The sequence below is a fragment of the Hemiscyllium ocellatum genome, chromosome 24 (genome assembly GCF_020745735.1).
Source record: "Hemiscyllium ocellatum isolate sHemOce1 chromosome 24, sHemOce1.pat.X.cur, whole genome shotgun sequence".
Taxonomy (NCBI): domain Eukaryota; kingdom Metazoa; phylum Chordata; class Chondrichthyes; order Orectolobiformes; family Hemiscylliidae; genus Hemiscyllium; species Hemiscyllium ocellatum.
Window position 1 is genome coordinate 26,635,009 of NC_083424.1, and position 23,816 is coordinate 26,658,824.

At 38.2% G+C, this 23,816-nt stretch overlaps 1 protein-coding gene across 4 annotated transcripts in view; it reads left to right on the forward strand.

Annotated features, from left to right (window-relative positions):
- The window catches only part of atxn2 (ataxin 2), a 103,847-nt gene that overhangs the window by 28,049 nt on the left and 51,982 nt on the right, over window positions 1-23,816 (forward strand). For all 4 annotated transcript variants that reach the window (XM_060843608.1, XM_060843605.1, XM_060843606.1 and 1 more), the window contains 3 exons: window positions 4,012-4,071; window positions 12,162-12,233; window positions 14,417-14,576. In XM_060843608.1, coding sequence (XP_060699591.1) covers window positions 4,012-4,071; window positions 12,162-12,233; window positions 14,417-14,576 — 292 coding nt within the window. The remainder of the gene's footprint in view (window positions 1-4,011; window positions 4,072-12,161; window positions 12,234-14,416; window positions 14,577-23,816) is intronic.

Below are 23,816 nucleotides of genomic sequence, written 5' to 3' on the forward strand. Positions count from 1 at the left end.
AAATTGATCTGCCTTTATTTTTTTTTCAATAAAGGTTTAAACCTGATTTTTATAAGATTTACTTTGCATTTTGCTGATAGCACAAGTTTCATGAAGAGAAATAGGTTGGGATTGCTTAGGCTCTTAAGCAGTAATAATCTCCATCCCACCTATTTTATTTTTTTTCTAATCAACCTGTTCAGATGTTATCACACACCTCAAGGACTAGAACTGAGGCCTTTTGGCTCAAAGCTCGGAGCACTATCATTGGACCACAAGAACCCCCACCCCTCCACATTGTTTTAATACATTTTGCAGTGTATCATTGCCAGGTAGAATCTACTGTGTATATATAGACTTCTGTGGTGGAGGTAGTGCCATGTTAATTCAACACTTGAAATAGATTACTGATTATTGGCAGAATTTCAAATCTTTTTGTTGGTAGAGCTGTAGAGTATTGCAACAGGATCTGCACCTACCACAATTATTGATGCTCCACTTCAGTGTCATAATGGAGGATTAGTTGATAAGTTAAAGTAGCACTGGTCAATAGAAGTTTTTGAAACTGCAAAGTCTAAATTGTTGAGGGCTTGTATCAACCACAACAGTTAGGTTTATGAAGTATATTGAATTTTCAGATGGAGTACTGTAATTGTTTCTCAATAACTACTAATAGATCATCATCAAATCAACCTGCTCACAGATGTTATTACACTCCCGTGGAGTATCGGGACTTGGAACCTGGGCCTCCTGTTCTGAGGTAGGGAAATGATGACTGCATCACAGGAACCCTCAATAGTAGGCTGGAAAAGAAACAGCCTATTGAAAGGGAATGATGCGTAAGTGCCCTACTCGAAAAGGAGTATTTGCCTGTTAATGCAGATCATTTAGATAATTTAGTGTCTTCTGATGTTGCAGCAGTGTTATAGTGATGAACTAGTAATTATACATACATATTTATTCTAAAACAAACATAGCAAATGAACACAGGTGGCTGATGTAACAGCTTAATATGGCAAATCAAGAGGTTTTCAAGTAATACTATTTGGCTTTATTTTCCTCGAATGTTTTCTTGTCACTGTTCCTAGGGTAATTGACCTCGTGTGGTCCAGGAGGATCTCCTCTCAAGTGGCCATAATTGTTTACACGTTGAGACCATGAGTGCATTCATATTAGAGACAAGTTCAACCCAGGCCTCACTCTTGACTTGTGGACTTCTCAGCACTGAAGGAGGCCACACCATTCACCAAAGATCTGACTATGATGAATCCCATTTTCCAGCTTTTGGTCTATAGTACTGTAGGCTATACAAATGAAAATGGAAAACTATGATATATGATTAGTCAGTAAGCACTCACAATCAGTCTGGTTCTTTAAGACTTCATTCTTTATTTCTTCATACAACCAGGTATAGAGCATCCGGAAACAGAGGTTGTGTACATCTGTATTCCTCGGAGGAGCTGCAGACATGGCTTAAAACAAAGACCTTTTTATACTTTAAAAAAAGGCTGTGATCGCATAGTACATTCAGACCATTACCAATCAATGCACTATTTTGCTTTATTTGACAGTTACTTGGTCCAGTGATATTTCCTGGGAACCAACCTTGTTTTCCAACGCTCAGGCCACTCTTATCTCACTAACCAAACCATTGCACCTATATTTGAAGGTCAGTTAGGATGGCCAGTAATGTCTTATCTAGTCTAGTTATTTCTATGCTGTCAAGGGAGTGTTGTCTGCTAATCCCTATTGAATCAGACTGGTTAGTCAATTTTGCAGCCATAGCAGAATTAAAAGCCAGCTTTTAGCAGAATTGTCAATTTGCAGCCTAGAAGCTACTTTGTCATATTATTTGCATTGAGAAGCCATTTTATTGCCACCTAGGTTATTAAGAACACCTAGGTTATTATCTGTTAAGCGGTTGTTCCTGACAACAACAACTTACCTCAGCCTGTATTCAGGTATCAGATCCTCTCCTTCTATGCTCCTGTATAATTTTGTTAGCTCTATCAGGCCCCCTCTCAACCTGTTGTTCCTCCAAAGAAAACAACCCTAGCCTATCCAATCTTTCCTTAGTTCAGACTCTCCAGCCTAGGCAGCATCCAAGTGAAGCTGCTCTGCAGTCTCTCTCATACAGTCACATCTTTTCTATAGTGTGATGACCAGACCTGAATGGAATGCTTCCAGTTGTGACCTAACCAGCATTTTATACAGTGCCTCCTTGCTCTTGTATTCTGTGTCCCTCTTAACCACCGTATCAATTTATCCTGCTACCTTCAAGAATCTGTGGATATGCACATCGAAATCCTTCTGATCTTCAGTGCTTTTCAGGGTCCTGCCATTCATGGTGTAACCCTTTTAAGCTCTCCTCAAATCTTGTATTTTTCCAGTTGAATTCCACTTACCACTATTCTGCCCACCAGGTCATGTTATTGATATCTTTCTGTCAATCCTTTGTCTATCCTTCGAACTATTTTCTACACTACCAATGTTCATATCATCCTCTCCGATGAATATTTTTGGTTAGTGATCAGGGTAAGTAGTTACTTACTTTCCCTTCACTCTGTGCTAATAGCAATGTATCTCATGATTTATTGCAAACTATTTATCTTTATGCAGAGTATGTTAAAACCCGATGCCTTCAATTCAGGTCATTCTGTTATAATGCAAGTTTTGTTATTGTGACTTGGCTATGATGCGATTGACAAATTGGGGACATTTTTAAAAGGTTTGTGCTATAGAAACACTTATGTTGGCTGCAACGTGACTACACCACCAATGCTTCAAACGCTGTTTCTAAAACTCTCGATTTTTCTGTAACACAGGGTTGCACAAGAATGCAACCGTCATGTTATAGAGGAACTACCTGTACTGATGTAGATTGTTGAGTTGGTTACTACACGGTTGTTGAAGTGCAGTTGAATTATTTTGAAAATTTAATGGCTGTTGCAACATTCATTACTGTTTTTAAGGTGAGAGCGCTTGACTGTCATACAAAAGAAACCTAATGTATCTATTTGATATCTTTACTGAGGATATGTGGCTGGTTGAGCCATTACTAAGAAATCTTGCCACCCAAAGGAGCACTTGTATTTGTCGACTGTAGTTTAATATCGTAATTCTGATGTAATAGACCAATAATAGTTTATTAGTATGAAGCAGTCACTATCTATTTTATATTCGTGCACAAAATTACCTTTCGTATCTCATTTTTAAAATTCGAATTCCTCCACTTAACACTTTTAACAAGATCAACAAAATGCTTTGGTATATCTAGAGAGCGTAATAAGCTTTTGTGTTGACTTTGGGTCAGCTATCCATTCTGTTGTGGCTCTTTTAAATGTGTCAGATTGGAACAAAATCATTAAATCTATTTTTGTTTCGATCCTTTTTAGAGCTCTTAGAAAACATTTAAAATGTCCCTGTATGGTTTTTTTCTGGGAAGAGAGCTTGAGCATCACAAAGATGGTGATATTTGGGCTAATTAGGGTCAAAGTATTGGTAAATGAATCTATCTTGGGGGATTTTATTTAGTTTTTACAACTTGTCTGTTTGTATAGTTGTGTCCCTACAACCAGAATGGAGAGAAGTACTTTTATTTTGTGGCAAACATTGCAGTGCTTGAAGAAGAATTGAATGGATTTAATAAAACTTTGCTGCAGTTAGGATATTCTATAATTTTGAAAAGGTTGCATGACAGGCACTTTTTTTTAAGAAGAATAGATTCAAAATTGTAATTCACTGATTTGCCTGTAAAATTGTTGTGGGTTGTTAACCCTACTCATCTCTGAATAAAGACCACCTGAGGTTTTCATGCATGTTTGTGCTTTCTAACCAGCTTGAAACAACATTGGTCTATTTGATAATATTTACTATATTAATTGGCAGTGGTGGTCAATGAATTGTTTGGAAGATATTTGTTTACTGAATACGCTTTTTAAGTTCCTTATGCTCAATCAAAACATAAAATTTTATTTTCCTAAGTTAATTTAGCATGCTAATTAATATATCTCCAATTTTGTCCCTCTACAGATTCCATATGATGGAATATATGCAAACATGCGTATGGTCCACATCCTTACATCAGTTGTAGTAAGTATGCATTTATGCATAAGATTTTAACTTAATTCTTAGCAAAATTGTTTGCTTGAAAGAATGTGTAAGTGCATCGTTCTACATTAATACTGGTGTTTTGCCTCTTTTTTTGTAAACTTGCATTTGTTTCAAATATTATTTTTGATGGTAATGTAGCCTTTTGTTGTAAAATGTTCCATATCTCAATAACTTGGTGAAAGTAAGTTTCTAGATCCCCTGTTTGTTTGAATGAGTCTTAGCTAGGTTAATACTGATGTTAAAAATCACACAACACCAGGTTATAGTCCAACAGGTTTAATTGGAAGCACACTAGCTTTCGGAGCGACACTCCTTCATCAGGTGATAGTGGAGGGCTGAATCCTAATACAGAATTTATAGCAAAAATTTACAGTGTGATGTAACTGAAATTATACATTGATTGCCTGTTAAGCCTTTCATCTGTTAGAATATCATGATAGTTTCACTTTCATGTGTAAATCACAAAACCTTTTTTTAAAATGTTGCACTCTTGGGTTAGCTGTTAACAATGGTGATAGCTAGACAATATGTTGAAGGTGTTGGATCCCTGTGTTCTGCCTATGCCATGATGTTTAGATTGATTCTAATCTAATAAGTGAGAAGAGTTCTACATGAATGCATGCAGTTTTTGAGCAAAGTACAATGTAACTCTGCATGTACAAATTCACCCCACAAAATGTGTGCGCGTGTGTGTGTGTGTGTGTGTGTGTGTGTGTCTCTCTGTCTGTCTGTCTGGGGGTTGTGAGTATGAGAAAGTGTATGTGTGTGTAGTGAGTGTAGAGTGTCCTAAGTCTGTGAGGGGGTGTATGTGGGTGTCTGTGTATGTGTCTATGTGTATAGGAGTGAGTGTGTAGGAGTATCTGTGTGTGTATAGTGCAATAGTGGTCACCTGTAATGTGACATGAACCCAAGGTCCCTGTTGAGGCGCTCCCTATGGGTACCGAACTTAGCTATCAACCTCTGCTCGGCCACTTTTCTCTGCTGCCTGTATCGAAGTCCACCTTGGAGGATGGTCACCCGAAGATCCGAGGCTGAATAACAGCTAACCTGAGAATGCAACTTTTTGAAGAAAAAGGTTTGGTGATTTACCCATGAAAGTGAAACTATCACTGTATTCTAACAGATGAAAGGCTTAACAGACAATCAATTTTTCAATATATAATTTCAGTTACATCACACTGTAAATTTTTGCTACAAATTCTGTTACGATTGAGCCCTCCACAATTACCTGATGAAGGAGCATCGCTCCAAAAGCTAGTGTGCTTCCAATTAAACCTTTTGGACTATAACCTGGTGTTGTGATTTTTAACTTTGTACACCCCAGTCCAACACTGGCATCTCCAAATCATTAATACTGATGAACAGCGTAGTGGCACTTTTCTTACTTACCCTATTTGTAGATACTTTATTAGCTGAACACAGTGGTAGCACTTCCCTCTGAAATTATAGATTCATGTACTAAAATCAAACTAATACTTCAGTGCGGTGGCAGTGTCCCTGCTTCTAGGACATGAAACCTGGTTTCAAGATCCAGCTCCAAAGATGTATAATACTGTCTCTTAAATGCTTCCTCAGCAGAATGCCGCAGTTTTTGGAAGTGCTTTTGTTCAGAGTAAATGTTAAGCTTATACACTGCATTCCAGTTTATAGACTCCACACAGGATCCCTACAATGTGGAAGCAGGCCATTTGGCCCTTTGAGTCCACAATGACCCTGCGAATAGTTTCGCATCGAGATTTCACCACCATCACCAGTCCTCATAACCCTGCTTTTTCCATGACTAATCCACACACCTGCATATCCCTAGATGCTATGGGCAATTTAACATGGCTAATCCACCTAACATGCACATCTTTGGACTGTGGGAGTAAACCAGAGCACCTCGAGGAAACCCACGCAGCCATAGGGAGAATGTGCAAACTCCACACAGCCAGTCGCCTGATACTGAAATTGAACTTAGGTCCCTGGTGCTGTGAGGCAGCAGTATTAACCACTGTGCTGCCCCCATCCACTTTGTCACTCTAAACAACGCTGCCATGGTGCTTCCGCAAAGATAAATACAGACAATAAGAAAACCAGTCAAGCCAATATAACTTTTCCAGCTAATGCTATTAAAAGCAGACCAATTTGTTGCTGTTTGTGTAATTTTGCTATGCCAGAAATATTGGGCGATACATTTGACAATGTAATTTACATTTCAAAAATAAATCACCATGGGTCACAGTGAGGAAATGAAAAGCATTGCATTAATGCAGGGTCTTTTGACCCAAATCTTGCAAAAGTTTGAAATTTTTCACTCCCTCCCAACTTTAGTCTTTTTTTATTGTGAAGGAAAACAAACTTTTGAGCTTCACAGCTGTAATATGTTGCCTTGGTCTGATTTTACTAAATATTTGTCCTTTCATGGCATTAGTGTCTTTTCATAAAGTGATACAAGGATTGTATGAGGAATTTGCATTGTCACCTAAACAATACAAAATCAACAAACTGTGCTTTCATTTCTTCTATATTCAATATTCCTTTTTTAATTGAATCACCATTTATTGCACATCTCTGGAGTAGTTGGAACTTGAACTCAGACATCCTTGTCTGGGGTAAGGACACTACCATTGTGCCACAAGTGAGCCCTAATTGCATTTGTGCCAGAACCCGCCTTTGATCTGGGAACCTTTTTAGATGTTTAGTTTACGCTCTCGTAATTGAATTATTTCCATGGATATAGATTTGCACAGCATGGAAACAGACCCTTAGGCACAACTCATCCATGTTGACCAGGTTTCCCAATCTAAATTAATCCCGTTTGCCTGTGATGGACCCATATCCTTCTAAACCAATCCAATTCACGTGCCTGTCCAAATATCTTTTAAATGTAACTATACCTGTACCTACCACTTCCTCTGGTAGTTCATTCCATATACAAACCACCCTATCTATGGGAAAATCTGTCCCTCTGGTGCCTTTTAAATGTTTCCCTTCTGAAATGCAGACAGATCTTGGTGTCCAAGTACATGAATTGCAAAAGGTTAGTATGCAGATGCAACAAGTAATTTGGAAAGCTAGCAGCAATGCAAATGTTAAGAGCCATTGGAGTCCAATTTAGTGTCCTTACATCCTAACCATGAGGTCTGGGTTCAAGTCTCACTTGCTGCAGAAATTTATAATAACATTTCTGATCATATTGATTAGAAAATCTCTAGAATGTAATTGTTTATAGTTTGGAAAATTGAACATAAATTTCGGGGAAGGTAGTGCTTCAGGGACCTGGAATTGGTGAGACCACATCTGGAGTACTGTGTATAGTATTGCCTTTTATGCAATAAAGGATATAAATGCACTGGAGGCAAGTCAAGAATGTACAAAATTAATAGCTGGAATGGATAGGTTGGACTGCAAGGAAAGGTGGCTATATGTTATGATTGAACCTAGAATTTAATTTTCCTTTTTGTGGACTCTCTTCACTTTCAATGAACTTGATGGAAATTTACATCTCTGTGCCTGTAGTCCTGATCTGTTACTGTTCACAATTTTTAAAATGTTCTTTTGCCCAAAATGCACCACTTCATGTTTATTTGAATTATATCTGCTATTTATGTACTCAGAATGCACAGTTCGCTATGCTGCATAAGTAGGTATTCATAAACTTAAGTGCTGCTCTTTTGTTCTGATGCTCAAATTATTTTCTTATTTAGGAGGATGCCAAAAATTCATGTAATATAGATTTGATTAATCAGGAATAAAAGTTTGGTATCATTAAGAATGGTTAGTAATTATCAATTTAGATCAATTCCCCATCTATTTTCAGGAAAAGAAATCTGCAGATCTTACACAGCGTAGTGTCATCCTAGATCCACTGCAATGTTATTGACACTAAACTACCCCTAAAATTGCATAGAAAGCCTCACAGTTGCTTCAAGCCACTGAAGGAAAACACACTCTGCCTACATTATGTATAGTAGTGATTCAAGAATGTAGCTCACTACCATTTTTTTCTGTGTTACAAATGAGGGGTGGGATGAAAATGTTTGCCATGCATTACAGCTCCCATCCCAAAACCAATATCAAAGAATTAACTGGCAATTTGGCATTTCCCACCACCAAATATTATTGTTTGCCCAACATATAGTCGTATAGTCCAGTTGTGGGTCATCTGTAAACACTTTTTGGGTATTTTTGTTGGATATTCATCCCCTTTATGTAGATTGATAAAAGCATATTGAATTTACAACTTGGAAAGAGGCTGACATTCACAGGTCATAGGTTCCCAATAGTGTGGAAGCAGGCCATTCAGACCATTGAGTCCACACTGAACCTCTGAAGAGCATTCCATCCTGACCCACCCCATCTCTGTAACCCTGCATTTCCCATGGTTAACCCACCTTACCTGCACATCCCTGGACACTCGGCGCAATTTAGCATAGTCAATCACCTAACATTCTTGAGAGCAGTAATCTGAGTTCCACGAAGTTGGCCTGTTTCTATATATGTTTTCAAGTAATCTCTTCAGAAGCTGTTTTTGTATGTTGAGATGGACTCTGCTTAAATCGCCTGTCATACTTTGGTGGCATTTCCTTTGCTCTTTATTCTGAGTGCCTTGCATTTAATGTGGTGTCAATTTCTGTGGTTTTCAGATTTGTCACTTAGTCAGAACTGTTGCTATCCTGTTTACCTAATCTACTAATCTCCTTTGTTCAAACAAAAAGTAGTTGCTAGTTTTTCTTAGCTTGTATTAGAAAATATAAATCCTACAGGAGTGAATGTAAATTTGGTCATGGTGGCTGATGGCATCATGCCTTGTTACTGTTGGAATTTTGCTCATAACCCAAGTTCACCTTTCACTTTTTTTTTCCCATGTACAATGTTCTTAGCTCCTTCCAGTATGCTTGAAGTTGTTGTCTTGCCCACTTACATATCAAAATATATTTTTAAAAGGACTTATAGTCATTGGGCAAACCCATTCACTTGGTCAATTTGAGGCCCATAACTGGCTAGCTAATATTCCCTGCTGCTCCTGGGATTTTGCCACAGGAAGTGTTCAAGAAAGATGGCTTTGTGTGGCTGTGATTTTTTTTTCAGGGTGTCAGGGGGAAATAGAAAGGTGTTGCAATGTCAGCACCTTATGTTCAGGCACCCTCTGACCCTGGTAAAAATCTGGTTTGTCGGCTCTTTAAAAATATATCCAACTATGAATATTCAGTCCCTCATCTGGCCCTACTTGATGCAAAGATTTTAAGGCTGCAGCATATGGTAATTAACCAACTTTATTTGCAAATGTGTAAAACATTGCAAAATAAATATTTCAATGCTCTTCAATCCCTGTTTCCTTTATCTCAAGCCACTTTTCTGTTAATCTTCTTCCTTTCTCCTCCAGGGATAAGAAAATTCTGTCCATTCTGTGTGGATTAGGAATTGGCTGGCTGGAAGGAGACAGAGGGTAGTAGTTGATGGACTAGGTTCATCTTGGAGTGCAGTTACTAGCGGTGTACCACAGGGATCTGTTTTGGGACCGTTGCTGTTTGTCATCTTTATAAATGATCTAGAGGAGGGGCTTGAAAGCTGGGTGAGCAAGTTTGCGGATGACACAAAGGTCGGTGGAGTTGTGGACAGTGAAGAAGGATGTGGCAGGTTACAGCGGGATATAGATAGGTTGCAGAGCTGGGCAGAAAGGTGGCAGATGGAATTCAATGTAGCTAAGTGTGAAGTCATTCACTTTGGTAGGAGTAACAAGAAGATGGATTACTGGGCTAATGGTAGGCTACTTGGTAGTGTGGATGAGCAGAGGGATCTTGGTGTCCATGTACACAGATCTCTGAAAGTTGCCACCCAGGTAAATAGTGCTGTGAGGAAGGCATATGGTGTACTGGGCTTTATTGGTAGAGGAATTGAGTTCCGGAGTCCTGAGGTCATGTTGCAGTTGTATCAGACTCTGGTGCGGCCTCATCTGGAGTATTGTGTGCAGTTTTGGTCGCCATACTATAGGAAGGATGTGGAGGCATTGGAACGAGTGCAGAGGAGGTTTACCAGGATGTTGCCTGGCTTGGTAGGAAGATCGTATGAGGAAAGGCTGAGGCACTTGGACCTGTTCTCATTGGAGAAAAGAAGGTTTAGGGGAGATTTGATAGAGGTATATAAGATGATTAGGGGTTTAGATAGGGTAGACACTGAGAACCTTTTACCGCTAATGGAGTCAGCTGTTACTCGGGGACACAGCTTTAAATTAAGGGGTGATAGGTATAGGACAGATGTTAGGGGTAGATTCTTTACGCAGCGGGTTGTGAGTTCATGGAATGCCCTGCCAGTAGCAGTGGTGAACTCTCCCTCTTTATGGTCATTTAAGCAGGCATTGGATAGGCATATGGAAGTTATTGGGCTAGTGTAGGTTAGGTAGGATTTGGTCGGCGCAACATCGAGGGCCGAAGGGCCTGTACTGCGCTGTATTTTTCTATGTTCTATGTAACAACCTTTCACTTTTTTTCCATGTACAATGTTCTTAGCTCCCCACCATATGCTTGCAGAATTTGTCTTGCCCACTTACATATCAAAATATATTTTTAAAAGGACTTATGGTCATTGGGCAAAGATTAGGTAGTGTGGCTGTATTGCGAGCCTTAATTACAGTCAAAGAAAACAAAAACAGCCTAAATTAATGATACTGCAGCATACTCCTGTGCGTAATCAAGAAATGAAAATCTGTGATCATTTTGGGGGCACATTATTCAGGTGGGTCTTAGAATCTATTTTCACCATAAATTCTCAGAAGCATTTCAGGTTAGTGAATTGATAAAATCACTTCTACCCCAAATTCTCCTTGCATTTCAGGGGTGAAAGTTTGACCCATGATTGTGTGAATCACATTTCTGCCATTACCTAATGTCGGTTAATTGGTCAATTTGGTGCCAATGTCACTACTTTGATGCGTGTATCTCGGAACCCAATATTCGGTGCCATTTTCTTTCTCGGGAATCAGGAGGAAACGCTGTGGCAATAAGACATTGTGATCTTAATTCAATCCTCCATCTGTCAGTTAGATGTATTGGATGCTATGGTTGGAATTTAACAATGACTTGATGGCCCTTCCATTACCGATTGAAATATCAAGAGTTTGTCAGATGTGCCCCACTGTGATTTTATGGTTGGCAGGCTGTTAGCTGGCTCACAGCAGAATTTACAAATTTGAATCATTTGTTCTGTTTACTTTCCTATAAGGAACTTGGAATTGGGTTATTTTTAACTGAAGCTCCCATTTGCTGAGCCTTCTAACTGTGCTGGGACTTGATGTCAGTACTCCAGAGATCAAAACCCTTTCCCTTTTTACATATTGTTCTGTGGACCATTTGTTCATCTGCCTGATTTGTTCCTGTTTTACTAGCCTAATATATGATAGCAGGAGTAATGTAGGATTGTCATTTGATACCTAACTTGATTGAATCCGCTGGAGCACATGTACCCAGGTCAGGCACAGATGTACAATCTTGATCATCTTGCCATAATAAAATAGTTACAGAGGACTTAAAGCTACAAAATGAAAGTAGTTTCAAGGCAGCAACACCACTTAATGCTGAACTTCGCATACTCTAGCAGTGGTTAACAAAGAAATTTTGACTCCGGTTTCATTTACGAAACATTGAAAAATTACATCCGACCACCTGTATTTTCATAGCAATCGAACAACAAGTAAAGCGCAAAAATACTAACTATTCATCTTTGCTAAATTGAAGTACAGTTTCAAATTTACCCACAAACTCTGCAACTTGGACAGATCCCTCCTCTGTCTGCCAGCCTTGCAAATGGAGACAATTTTCCTTCATAATTTATATATCATTATCTGAATTATTTTGTAATTACTTCTTTGTTCCTTTTCTTTCAGCTCTAATAGATTACAAAGTATGTTGGAATTAAATAGGTTTCTTTGAGAAAATGTTTGCTTGAAGATTGTTGCTCTGAAATTGAAATTACCGTAATGGCATTCAAAAATATTACAACAAGAATTTTGAAAATTGTTAACAACAGAATTTGACTGCAAAGGTGCAACTTAATCTATCTGACTTCATTTGTTATGTCCAACCTTACAGGGTGCAAAATGTGAACTAAAGGTGAAAAATGGTGGAATATATGAAGGTGTTTTTAAGACCTACAGTCCCAAGGTAAGCAAGATGATTCTTAAATTATACATTATCATAATACATTTTCAGCTACATTAAACTATGTTGCTGGAAAAGCACAGCAGGTCAGGCAGCATCCAAGGAGCAGGAGAATCAATGTTTCGGGCATGAGCCTTTCTTCAGGGCTCATGCCCGAAACATTGATTCTCCTACTCCTTGGATGCTGCCTGAGCACCTGCGCTTTTCCAACAACACATTTTTTCAGCTCTGATCTCCAGCATCTGCAGTCCTCACTTTCTCCTATAGTTTAATGTAACCCATTTGCATGATGAGATATTAACGTGGGACTTTGACGAGTTGTCTACACCAAGATAATGCCTTGTCCAGTATTTAATATTTTATAAATTTGAGGTCAGTTATGAACTATTAAAACAATATTGTTTACCTGCAGTATATTTGTATATTTCTAATAACTCAATGTCAAGTACTCAATTTGTAGTAACAATCTAAATTATTGTTTGTACTTGAAACTAACTTGCCAACAAGTTTGCCACTTTTCTTACATCTAACTGTTGAGTAGGTGTTGTTTATGATTTGGTTCTCAGTGAATCAGTGCATTCTCAGTTACAGACAGTTAAACACTCCAACTGTTATTTGGAATCCACCAGGTGGAAATGTTGTTTTGTAGTGTTTTATTGTGTCATATTTAACATCCTGTGGCCAGTGAAATTAATATTTATTGTACATCAGCATGACTTCAAATGAAGAATAAAATGATATGGAAACAGATTGAAATGTAGAAATCCATCAAATGTTTATGGCAATCAGTAAAGTTTGATTCATTATCTATGTACCAGCTTATCCTTTGCAGACTTTTTAAAAGTTAAATTTAATTATGTAGGATATGGCTTTCTTGCTACAGTGTAGAACTGCCTACTGCTCTAACCTTGTCCCATTTCCAAACGTTGGAATAACATAACTAGAATATCAATTCTGTCCCTAAGCTCACTACTGGGAAGGATCCCCAGTAGGGGAATAAGTGCTGTGTATAAATTGTCATTATTGTGACAAGGGGCATTTTAATTTGTGGAAATTCAGCGTGAATATTAAACTGCAGTCAAACTCCTAGGAAGGAGGAGACCTTCTGGTGCACCATTGGCATGATCTCCAATTTGAAGCCTTAATGGAGATTTGGATGCTTGAAATAATGGCAGGAAAGGATCAGCTCCTTGGAACAGTAAGCATAATTTGAAATGATGTAGATGTTATGAAAAGTAGGAGTAATAGTAGTTCATGTCAACTCCACTGGTTTACTGACAGCTGTACAATGTCAGAACAGGTTTAGTAATTGTGTAAGAATGGCCAACGTAAGCAAAGATGGTAGCTGCCAGTTTGATCCTGAGACAATATTGGAAAAATGTTTTCACTCCCACACCTAACTGTTGAATTAGAATGGGAACAACGGACAATGTGGAGATCTGATCTCATGAACTCATACCATGACTGTAGAAGAAGTATTTGTTTTTAGTTAAGTCTTGAGTAGAAAGGTCAATGTTAGTAACAGTAATCATATAACTGCCAGATGGCCATAAAACAGATGCATCTGCATCACTGATATCTAGGAAGGCTACAGATTGTTTAGAGAACAAAACTTGCCTTGTATGATTTGTCCTATATCCACCTCTCCGATCTGAATATTGTGGGTGACTTTTAACCTGTCCTCTGAAATGGCTTAGGATGGCTCATCATCAAAATTCAACTTCATTTATTGCTAGACTATAATGTGCTGGGTTTTCTGGTAACGTGCATACCTTAAGGACAGCTTTTTATTAATAATGCTGTTCAAGCTAGGGAAGAAACGTAAGGATAGTTAATGGGGATTTCTTCACTCAAAGAATGATCAATGAAGGATGAATTTGCAGGTAGTGTTAAAGACAATCATTGAAAATGCAGTTGGATGCTATGTTGGGGAATATCAGGGTTATTCTGGATGAATGCTATTAGAATACAACTAGAGAATTAATTTTGTTTTAAAGATGTATTTGGATATTTTCACTTGATTAAATTTCCTATTTCTACCATTTACATTGTGCAGAACCTTTTTTTTTTGAAGTATTATTAATTTCATCATAAGCATGATACTTTGGAAATGAACAATACTATGCTGTTGTTTGTCAAGGTTTTTTCTTATCGCGATTTCTTCTTTTTGAAATTTGTTTTTCCAGTGTGACTTGGTGCTTGATGCTGCTCACCGAAAGAATATTGAATCCAGTTCACGAGAACTGGGACCAAAGCGTGAAGATATTGTTGAAAGTATCATTTTTAAATCTGCAGATGTCGTAATGCTGCATTTTAAAGATGTAGACTTAAGTTATGCAAGAAGAGGTATTGACTTTCTGACTTGTTACAAATAATTACAAGTTGAACTTCTTTTTCTCATTAAAATTGTTTTACAGTGTATTAAGTTGCTGGGAAGGTTCAGAATTGGAATGTTAATTGAGGGAATTTAAGCCCTACTTTCCCCAGGAACTGTGGATAAAATATAACACTTTCAGAGAAGTAACAATCTAATCTTTTTCTGTTCTGGAATATGGCTAAAAAAACTTTATATTGACACTCAGCGTGGAACACTTACCATCACAAAGTAAAAGAGAGCCACTTTTTAGTATCTCAGCAGTTTGGGAAGGGTGGTGAAATGCAATCATGAGCATTTACATTTTTTTAACAGATTAAATATTAAGTGTAATGAGAATTTCCATTTAAGAGGAGCTTAGCTGCAACATTGTCAGAACTAAATATCTTTAGGTTTTGATTTTTAAATGTGTTGTCACAAAAACCTCAAACTACTGCAACAATTTGATATTCCTTGTTAAGTTTCTTGAAATACCTATTAGAACTTCATGTACTGTCACATTATGTCTGGTACTCTATCCTTTGTCCACAAAAATTCTGTGTATGGCGCTGGAAAAGCACAGCAGGTCAGGCAGCATCCAAGGAGCTAAGAATCGACGCTTCAGGCATAATTGATTATGATAGGTGGGAAGGAAGATGGACATGTGGGACAGGTCAAGAGGGCACTGCCACATTAGAGGACTGGATCTGGGATGAGATGGAGCAAGGGGAGATTTGGAAACTAGTGAAGTCAATGTTGATGCCATCTGGTCGAAGGGTCCCAAGGCAGAAGATGAGGCATTCTTCCTCCATTTGTGTGGATTAGATTTGGCGGTGGAGGAGGCCCAGGGCCAGCATGTACTTGGTGGTGTAGGAGGGGGAGTTGAAGTGATCGGCCACAGGGCAGTAGGGTTTTTTTGTCCTGCTAAATCCAAACCACCTGATGACCGAAGGAAGAGTGCCTCATCTTCCACCTTGGGATCCATCAACCACACAACATCAACTTCATTAGTTTACAAATTCCACACCCCCCCCCCACACCAACTTCATCCCAGATTGAACCCTCCAATTCAACACTACCCTCTTGACCTGTCCCACCTGTCTATCTTCCTTCCTACTTACCTGCTCCACCCTCCCCACCAACCTATCACACTCTCTACTCCACCTGCATCCACCTATCACCTTCCCACCCCAGCCCCACCCTTCCATTTATCTCTCAGTCCCTTTCAACTTGCCTCATTCCAGATGAAGAGCTTGTGCCCGTAACGTCTACTGTCCTGCTTCTTGGATGCTGCCTGACCTGCTGTGCTTTTCCAGCACCACACTTTTCGATTGAGTCGCTGGCATCTGCAGTCCTCACTTTCTCACAGAAATTCTATGCATGATCGACTTGTCTTTGGTAAAATGTTAATTATTGAGGTGGTGATTCATTGTCTGTGGTAGAATAGTTTTGAAGGGATTGAATGTTCCTGGTATGGTTTGTTCACGTGTTTCTCTGCTCCTAGAATAATTGAGGGTTCTATCTAGTTGTAACGTTTGTCCTCATTGCCTTTTCTTCCAACTATGCACCACTATTCTTTCCAATATTTACCAGCTTGACTAAATGATAAGCATCAATTAGTTTTTACATGCATGCTGATGACACCCAGAGTTACTTCACCAATGTCTCGACTCCTGTACTGTGGCTTACTTAACCAATTGCTTACCTAACATCCAATACTCGATTATCAGACTGCTTGTCAAAATCTAGTATTAGATCAGAAATTTCTTCTAATTAAATACTGAAGCCGTTGTTTTTAGTCCCCAGAACAATTCAATTTTCCCGTCTTGACCCCTTTCTCTCTTTGGTAACTGTCTCAAACGAAACCAGACTGTGATGTATTTGTCCCTGAGATTAACTTCTGACTATACAATTACAGCAGCAGAAGGCCTGTCCATATTGCCCAACTTTAATTCTTGCCTCATGTTCTGTTGCTGAAATGGAAATACAAGCCATGGTTCCCATTAAACTTCTCTAGTGCAGCACATTACTGGTTGGCCTTCCACAGTTAACATCGTCACCTTCAGGTCATCCTACACTTTACCTATTTCCCAACTCATCAGTTCCCATTCAGCTGCCACCATCTGATAACAGACCTGAATTGACTCCTGGTCAAGCAGAAGCTTGATTTTAAAATTTTTATCCTTGTTTTTAAATTTCTTTGTGGACTTTTTCCACCCTATTTCCAGAATCTTCCAAGTTATTTGCATTCATTTAATCCTGACTTCTCTAGCATCTTTGTTTTATTTGTTCCACCATTGGTGACTGTGCCCTTGCTCTGGAATTTTCTCATCATCTTTCTTTTAAGGCATTCTTTAGACCAAGCTTTTAGCCATCTGAATTAATAACACTAAATTTTCTCATGCTCTGACAAGTTAAACAGATATAGCATTTGTAAAGTAGAAAATTACTTTTAAGTTGTTGCCACATCCCATCGCTCATACCGTCGCACTTTATTATAGCTGCACCATCAGAGGTAACACCTTTTGCATGATATGTTAAAATTCTGTCCTCTGATGTGTATGTGCAGCACAATTGACAAAAGAGGCAATAAATTCTCCAAGCCAGTATTTATATCCTCCAAGAGGAATAATACAAACCACGTTGTTTGCGATGATTGAGTTAGATACAGGTCTCCTTCAAGGTTATTACCCATTTTCTGGACTCCCTGTTGGCCGTATACCATCTGGAGCTGAATACAACCTTCTCTTATCCAGTTTGGGAGAGGGAACCTGGTCAGCATGGACAAATTATGCTATAGGGGCTGTTTCCATGCTGTATGACACTGACAGTATAGCTAAGAAGTGGTATGCATTTGATCTTGATGACCACCCACTTTTTCCCCTTACACTCTCATTTGCCATGAAACCAAATGCATTTGTTCTGTTTTTAAAATTTTAAAGGTTACAATTGAAATAATTACTGGAAACCTGATCAATCTGCTTGAAGCCTCAAAACAATATTCATCCTTTTGTGTTACTATGTAGCTGGAAGCTTTAAAGTTGGTCTAAAGTTAATAGCCCTTTAAAAGGCTGTTCAATCTCGATGCTTTGTTCTTTCATTAAAAATGCTACCAGTGCACATGCAAAGAAAATTCTTTCCGTGGTAAGGTTTATTTTGTTCTCATGTTCTTAGTGTCTGATTGTAAATTAATTTACAAATGTAAAAATAACCATGCACCTGAGAAAGCTACACTTCCCTGAGTATTGTTACTTTGTTGCCTGAGCATGGAAGTTGGCAGGAGTTGACCTATGTTTGTTGCTGTTGATGTGTTATCTTATGTTTTTGGTAGACAATTTTCACATTTCACTGGCTTTGAGTAGCCATCAGCAGATTGGTCAGGGCTCTCTAGAGCAATTATCTAATTTATTGCTATTCAATGAGGGAAAGTAATGGCTCATGATGAGTTTTTTTTTCTTGAGGTTCTTAGGCACTTGATGCTACTGCAACATGCCAACTTCAGTGAACAATAACCAAATTTTATTAAGCACAGTACAATACAAGCTTTGGAGAAACTCTGAATGCACCTCACCATGCTTGAGGTATGTCCAGGGAAGCGCGCTCTGAAGTCCTTCCTTTATACAAAATTTTTACATCACAGTTAATAATGCTCACAAGGCAACCTTCAGTGACTCCCTCACAGTTACATGCCACTCAAGATACAATGCAGTGACCACCTCACTTCCAGAAACAATGTAATGCAAATTATCCCTTCATGGCCAGATCTGGTGTAAACTGCATTTTTATTTAACTGCAGGGAGTAGTCAATTCAAACTATAATGTTCTTTATGATTTCTGAATAGGGGATGACAATGTAAATCATCCCTGAATGGTAAGGGATGGGAATGTAAACCTCCCACATTCCACCTATAAGATTCCACCCTATCCGGGGGCATTCAATTTCTTGCAGGTCAGCAGAGCAAAATAACTGTTTAATATCACAATGGAATGAATGAAACAACTTTATTCAGAAATAGAGGTTGCATGTACTTTGCAAGTTATCTAATTCTAAAGTCGGTATTTAATTCCAGTTTTCTAATTTCATGTGAAATGGCTACTGAAATGCCACAATGTCCATGCCAGTTCTCAGCAAGATCAACTTAGCTAGTTCCATTCCTCACTTTTTTTCTTCTACAGTCCTGCCAGTTTTTTCTTCATTGTCTCTTGAAAACCCCTACTGAATCCGTCTCCAGTGTACTCCCAGGAAGTGCATTTCAGATCCAAACCACCACCATTTACCAGATGCACAGCTCAACTAGTAGGAAGAATACTATGCCTGTAAGAGCACATCTGGGGTAAATAACTGTCTTATCAAAGCTTCTCATCCACCTACAGTTCAGAAGCATATTGGAATACTGTCGTCTTGCATGGGCTAGTTCAGCTCCAATGGCACTGAAGAAACACTTTTCACTACTAACGTGTAGTGGCAACCGTGAACATGAACTGTGGCAACTCACCAAAGTCCTTTTGTGACAGCATTTTACAAATCTTAGACTTCTGCCACCTGCAAAGACAAGGACCAGGGCATAGGAACTCTTAACACACACTCCTTCCAAGTTGCGCATAATCCTCACTTAGAACTATACCACTTTGTGGAGGTGTGTCAAAATCCTGGAACTCCCTTACTATTACTGGGTTGATGTTCATGGACCAGATAGATTGCAGTGGTTCAAGAAGGGTCTTACCATCACAAAGGCAATTAGGGATGAAGAATAAATACTGACCTTGCCAGCGATATTTGAAGTCTCAAAGTCTTGCTGGACCTGAAGGTTTCCCTCCAATTAGAGCTGAGTGGTGGTTTAACCAAGACGGCCACCATGCTTCAAGTGGTCCTTCATGTGTAACCCCAGCAAGTATGGGAATTGAATCCATGCTGTTGGCACCACTCAGTGTTGCAAACTAGCAGTCTAGCCAACTGAGCTAACTGTTCCCCATTAGTGATGCACAGGTATAAGGAAGTAATTCATTTTAAATAGCTGCATAAAAAAGGTTTTCCTTCTCATTGCTTTGCTTATCAATTTAAGTCACCATACATTGATGTACCTTTGCTTTGATCCTTCTACCAAAGGGTACAATTTTTACTTTATCCATTTCTTTTGTGATTCAGGGTATTTTTATCAAATCTCTTAATTTTGCCTTCTCCAAGGACAGCAGCCTCAACTTCTCAAACCTATTTCACATAACTGAGTTTACTAATCTATAGAATCATTCTTGTGAATGTCTTTGCATCTTTCCCAGAATGTATTCAGAATTGGATACAGTTCTTCAATTCTGATACTCCAGTTGAAGGCTCAACCTTTTTTATTGTATAGTTTTATCATGATTTCCAGCCTATGCTTCTGTTTATAAAGTCCACAGTCCTGTGCACTTTATTAACCTACCCTTGGACCTTAATTGGTCAAGACCCTTTTGGGAAGCTTATCCTTTGTTGTTTTGCGCTCTCAATCTTCTGAGCTGAATAAATGTATTTACTCCAAAGGATATTGAGTCGTCAAGTTGTGGTGCACTATTCATGAGCTAAATTGTAATTATCAAGGTATTTTTCACAGCTTTTTAATGTAATTTATTAACTACTCTTCCATCCCAATCTTGCTAATATATTTTGTTTAAACAGGAATATCATATCCTAATGTCTTGCTGAATATAGTCAAATGAATTTTAAATTACAAAATGTACCAGCTTTGTTTTTTTTTAACTCCTTTTTAAACAAATTGATATATCTCAAACATGCGTATTTAGTTAAAAGAATGAGTACAGAGACTTCTGGAATCAAGTTGATAGGGAGAATAAAGTGAACAGAAGTAAAAGGCAATCAACAAAATAAGATTTTAATTTTAGGACATAACTGAATTCCTTCAACTGTGCAGTTGAAATAATAAACCTACGTGATTTGGTCTCAGCAGGTCCTTGGAAGGAATAACTGAAAAGTGATGTAGAGCAACAAGTATAAAAGTTTATACTCTTCTATATCATAGTTATGAATTTTTCAAACTAAGGTTTAATCTAGATCTCAGCCTTTCTTGAATTTAGTTTTGTTGAAAAATATGTGGGTATAATACAGTTTAAGACCAACACAATTTTTTGTTTTCTGAAGTTCAAAATAATCTTTAAACCAGAGTGAACTGGATCAACTTCTCAATTTCTCAGCAATGTTAGCAACTTTATAAACATAGGAGCAGTTGATGGTGTTAATGAACCTGTTGAAACATTTGCAAGAAACTTATTTGCAAGGACTACACATTTTTATTGAAACATTCAGTGGTACTACCATCCTTTGTGTATTTAATCATTTTTCGGCACATAAGAATGTATTTCAGTGTCAGCAAGATAAATTAATTTTCTTTATTAATGTGAAAAGGTGATGAAAATTCAAATTCTTTATCAATAGAGAGAATGCAAAGAGGATTTTAAAATGTTAAATCCTATAAAAAGGAATGGTTTGGATTTTCCTTAGTTGTGGGGAAATCTTCTAAAAATACATGTTTTTTTTCTATAATTATCTGGTTTTGCCGATCCTACCAAAGGTTTTTGAATAGGTTTAAAGCTGCTTAAGCTGTGTACCAAACAAGAAATGTGTTTTGCTAGATTCTGTAAAATCGGTTGTTTAATCATACAGCCCTATGAGCCAGTCCTTTGTGGATTAAATGAGAAAAACTGAACTTCTGATGTGAACAACTTTGTTCATAGGGAGCTGAACGATGTACATGTTATTTGTGCAGTTTGTTGCACAGCACAAAAACCAGGGAAATATTGAGTAATTCGCAATATGACTTCTTGGGACATATGTCCTGCACCATCACCTTTCTACAAGCATTTAGTAATTAATTACAGCTTTCCATTAGCTATTAAAGACAATGGTAATCGCAAATCATGTGAATTAATGTTACAACTTTGTCTGTCTGGACTGAAGTTTAGGGCGGCACGGTGGCACAGTGGTTAGCACTGCTGCCTCACAGCGCCAGGGACCTGGGTTCAATTCCCGCCTCAGGCGACTGACTGTGTGGAGTTTGCACGTTCTCCCCGTGTCTGCGTGGGTTTCCTCCGGGTGCTCCGGTTTCCTCCCACAGTCTAAAGATGTGCGGGTCAGGTGAATTGGCCATGCTAAATTGCCCGTAGTGTTAGGTAAGGGGTATATGTAGGGGTATGGGTGGGTTGCGCTTCGGCGGGTCGGTGTGGACTTGTTGGGCCGAAGGGCCTGTTTCCACACTGTAAGTAATCTAATCTAATGTCATTATTGGCCGTCTGGTGACTAATCCTAAATATTGGTCCAAGTAGTAATGTAACATTAGCTGTAACATTTTGGACTGGAAGCATGGTATCTGAGCTAGAAAACAATAGTGTGCTTGAGAGCAACTATGGACATTAATGTTTATTTTATTTAATAATGAATTCAGTATCTTTTTAAAGTAGAATTCTTATTGAATAAAGTACTCATACATCTACATTCCCCTGGTCAAAACTTTATTTGAAAAATCTGCCATAAGAAAATACATGGATGCGCATACTCAGCAGTATCCAAACTTAGTCCCTCACTGTTTCACGCTAATCCCCACAATCAAATCGTCTCAGTGAGGGTATCACATTGATTAAATGAAACAAGATTATGAAAATGTTATTGGTTACTTGACGTGTCATCACAAAATTGTATTAATTGCATGGCCCATTATCTAAGTTTATGCAATGTAAAGTTGGGAACCAATATTTTGGAAGCTTAAAATCTGAGTTATTAACTATTGAACTTGAAGTAATTTCACAATTAGATTTTTCAGTACTCAAATACTGTAGGGACAAGGCTGAAGGGGCTAAGAATGTTTGCATTTTTGAATCATTAGAAACTGCAGTGACTATTCAAATGAGTTTAGAATATTTGAAGTCTAGAGATAGCAGTAGTAAAATTAGATAAAGTGTATTGAATGAACAAAATGGCAGCAATAAACCATTTGGAGTGGTTGTGACTAAAGACAAGTGATTTGTCTATGTGAGAGATATTGGAGCCATCTTACATATGGAAACAACATTCCCATTTTTGTGCTGGAACTTTCTAACCAAGACAAGAGGATGTGTTTTTGGTATAAATGAGTTACATCGCTGCTTGTTTAGCTATGAGTTTTGGATATTATCAGAGGTTGAGACCAAGCATATTTTGATGTTTGCAACTACTAAAGGGTGAGAATTAAGCTTTCAAGAAATATGACAAATCAGAAAAAAATGGCTGTCCCCTCAAATTTATGGAGATGATAATATGAAAGTAAGTAATTGATTATAGAATGAACTTCTATGGATAGGCTTGGGTGATGAGTGGAGATTAAGTGATATGAAGTAGTGTTGGACACATTACTAAGGAGCATCTTAGTTTAAATAAAATAGGATAAACTACCAACTTCAACACACATGAGAAATCTATATGGCCATGGGCGTAACTTTGATTGAAACCTTTGCCTTGGTTGTCAGTGCGTGATAATAGATCATAGCTTTTGAGTGTACCTGTGATTGTGAAATGATTCAAGAACAGGATGGTAGTAATGGATAATACAGGATTGCTTGTGTCGAGAATTTAAAGAAATTCTGCTGAGAATATGCAAGACTTTCGGGGGCCATGTAGGTTTGAATTATGGAACTTCTTAAATGAAAAGTGTGTGGCATAGAAGCAATATTGTTCAGAACCAGTCACATAAGATGGGATAGTTTTAAAGTATAAATTATTGCAGGTAATCTACAAAAGACAAATCAAATAATGATCAAAGAACATTCAGTGAGGAGAGTTATAAGCTGTGAGGAGGTTAGTATGGAATTCAAAAAAGACTTTGACATGTTGGTGGACTAGGCTGATAAGTGGCAGATGAGGTTCAATGCAGAGAGATGACATTTTGGTCAGAAAAATGACAATATAAAATATGGGGTACAACTGTAAAGGGGCTGCAGGAGCAGAGGGACCTGGATGTATATATGCGCAGATTACTGAAGGTGACGGAACAAGCAGTTAGTGATGTTGATCTCATCTGGCACATTGTATGTAGTTATGGGCATCGCATTGGAGAGAATGCAGAAAGGATTTACAAGAATTGTTCCAGGAATTGTTTCAGTTCAGAGGATAGTTTGAAGAAGTTGGGACTGTTCTTCATGAGAAGAAAGCTGAAAAGTGATATGATAGAGGTTTTCAAAATGATGAACAGGCTAGATGAAGTTGGTGGGGA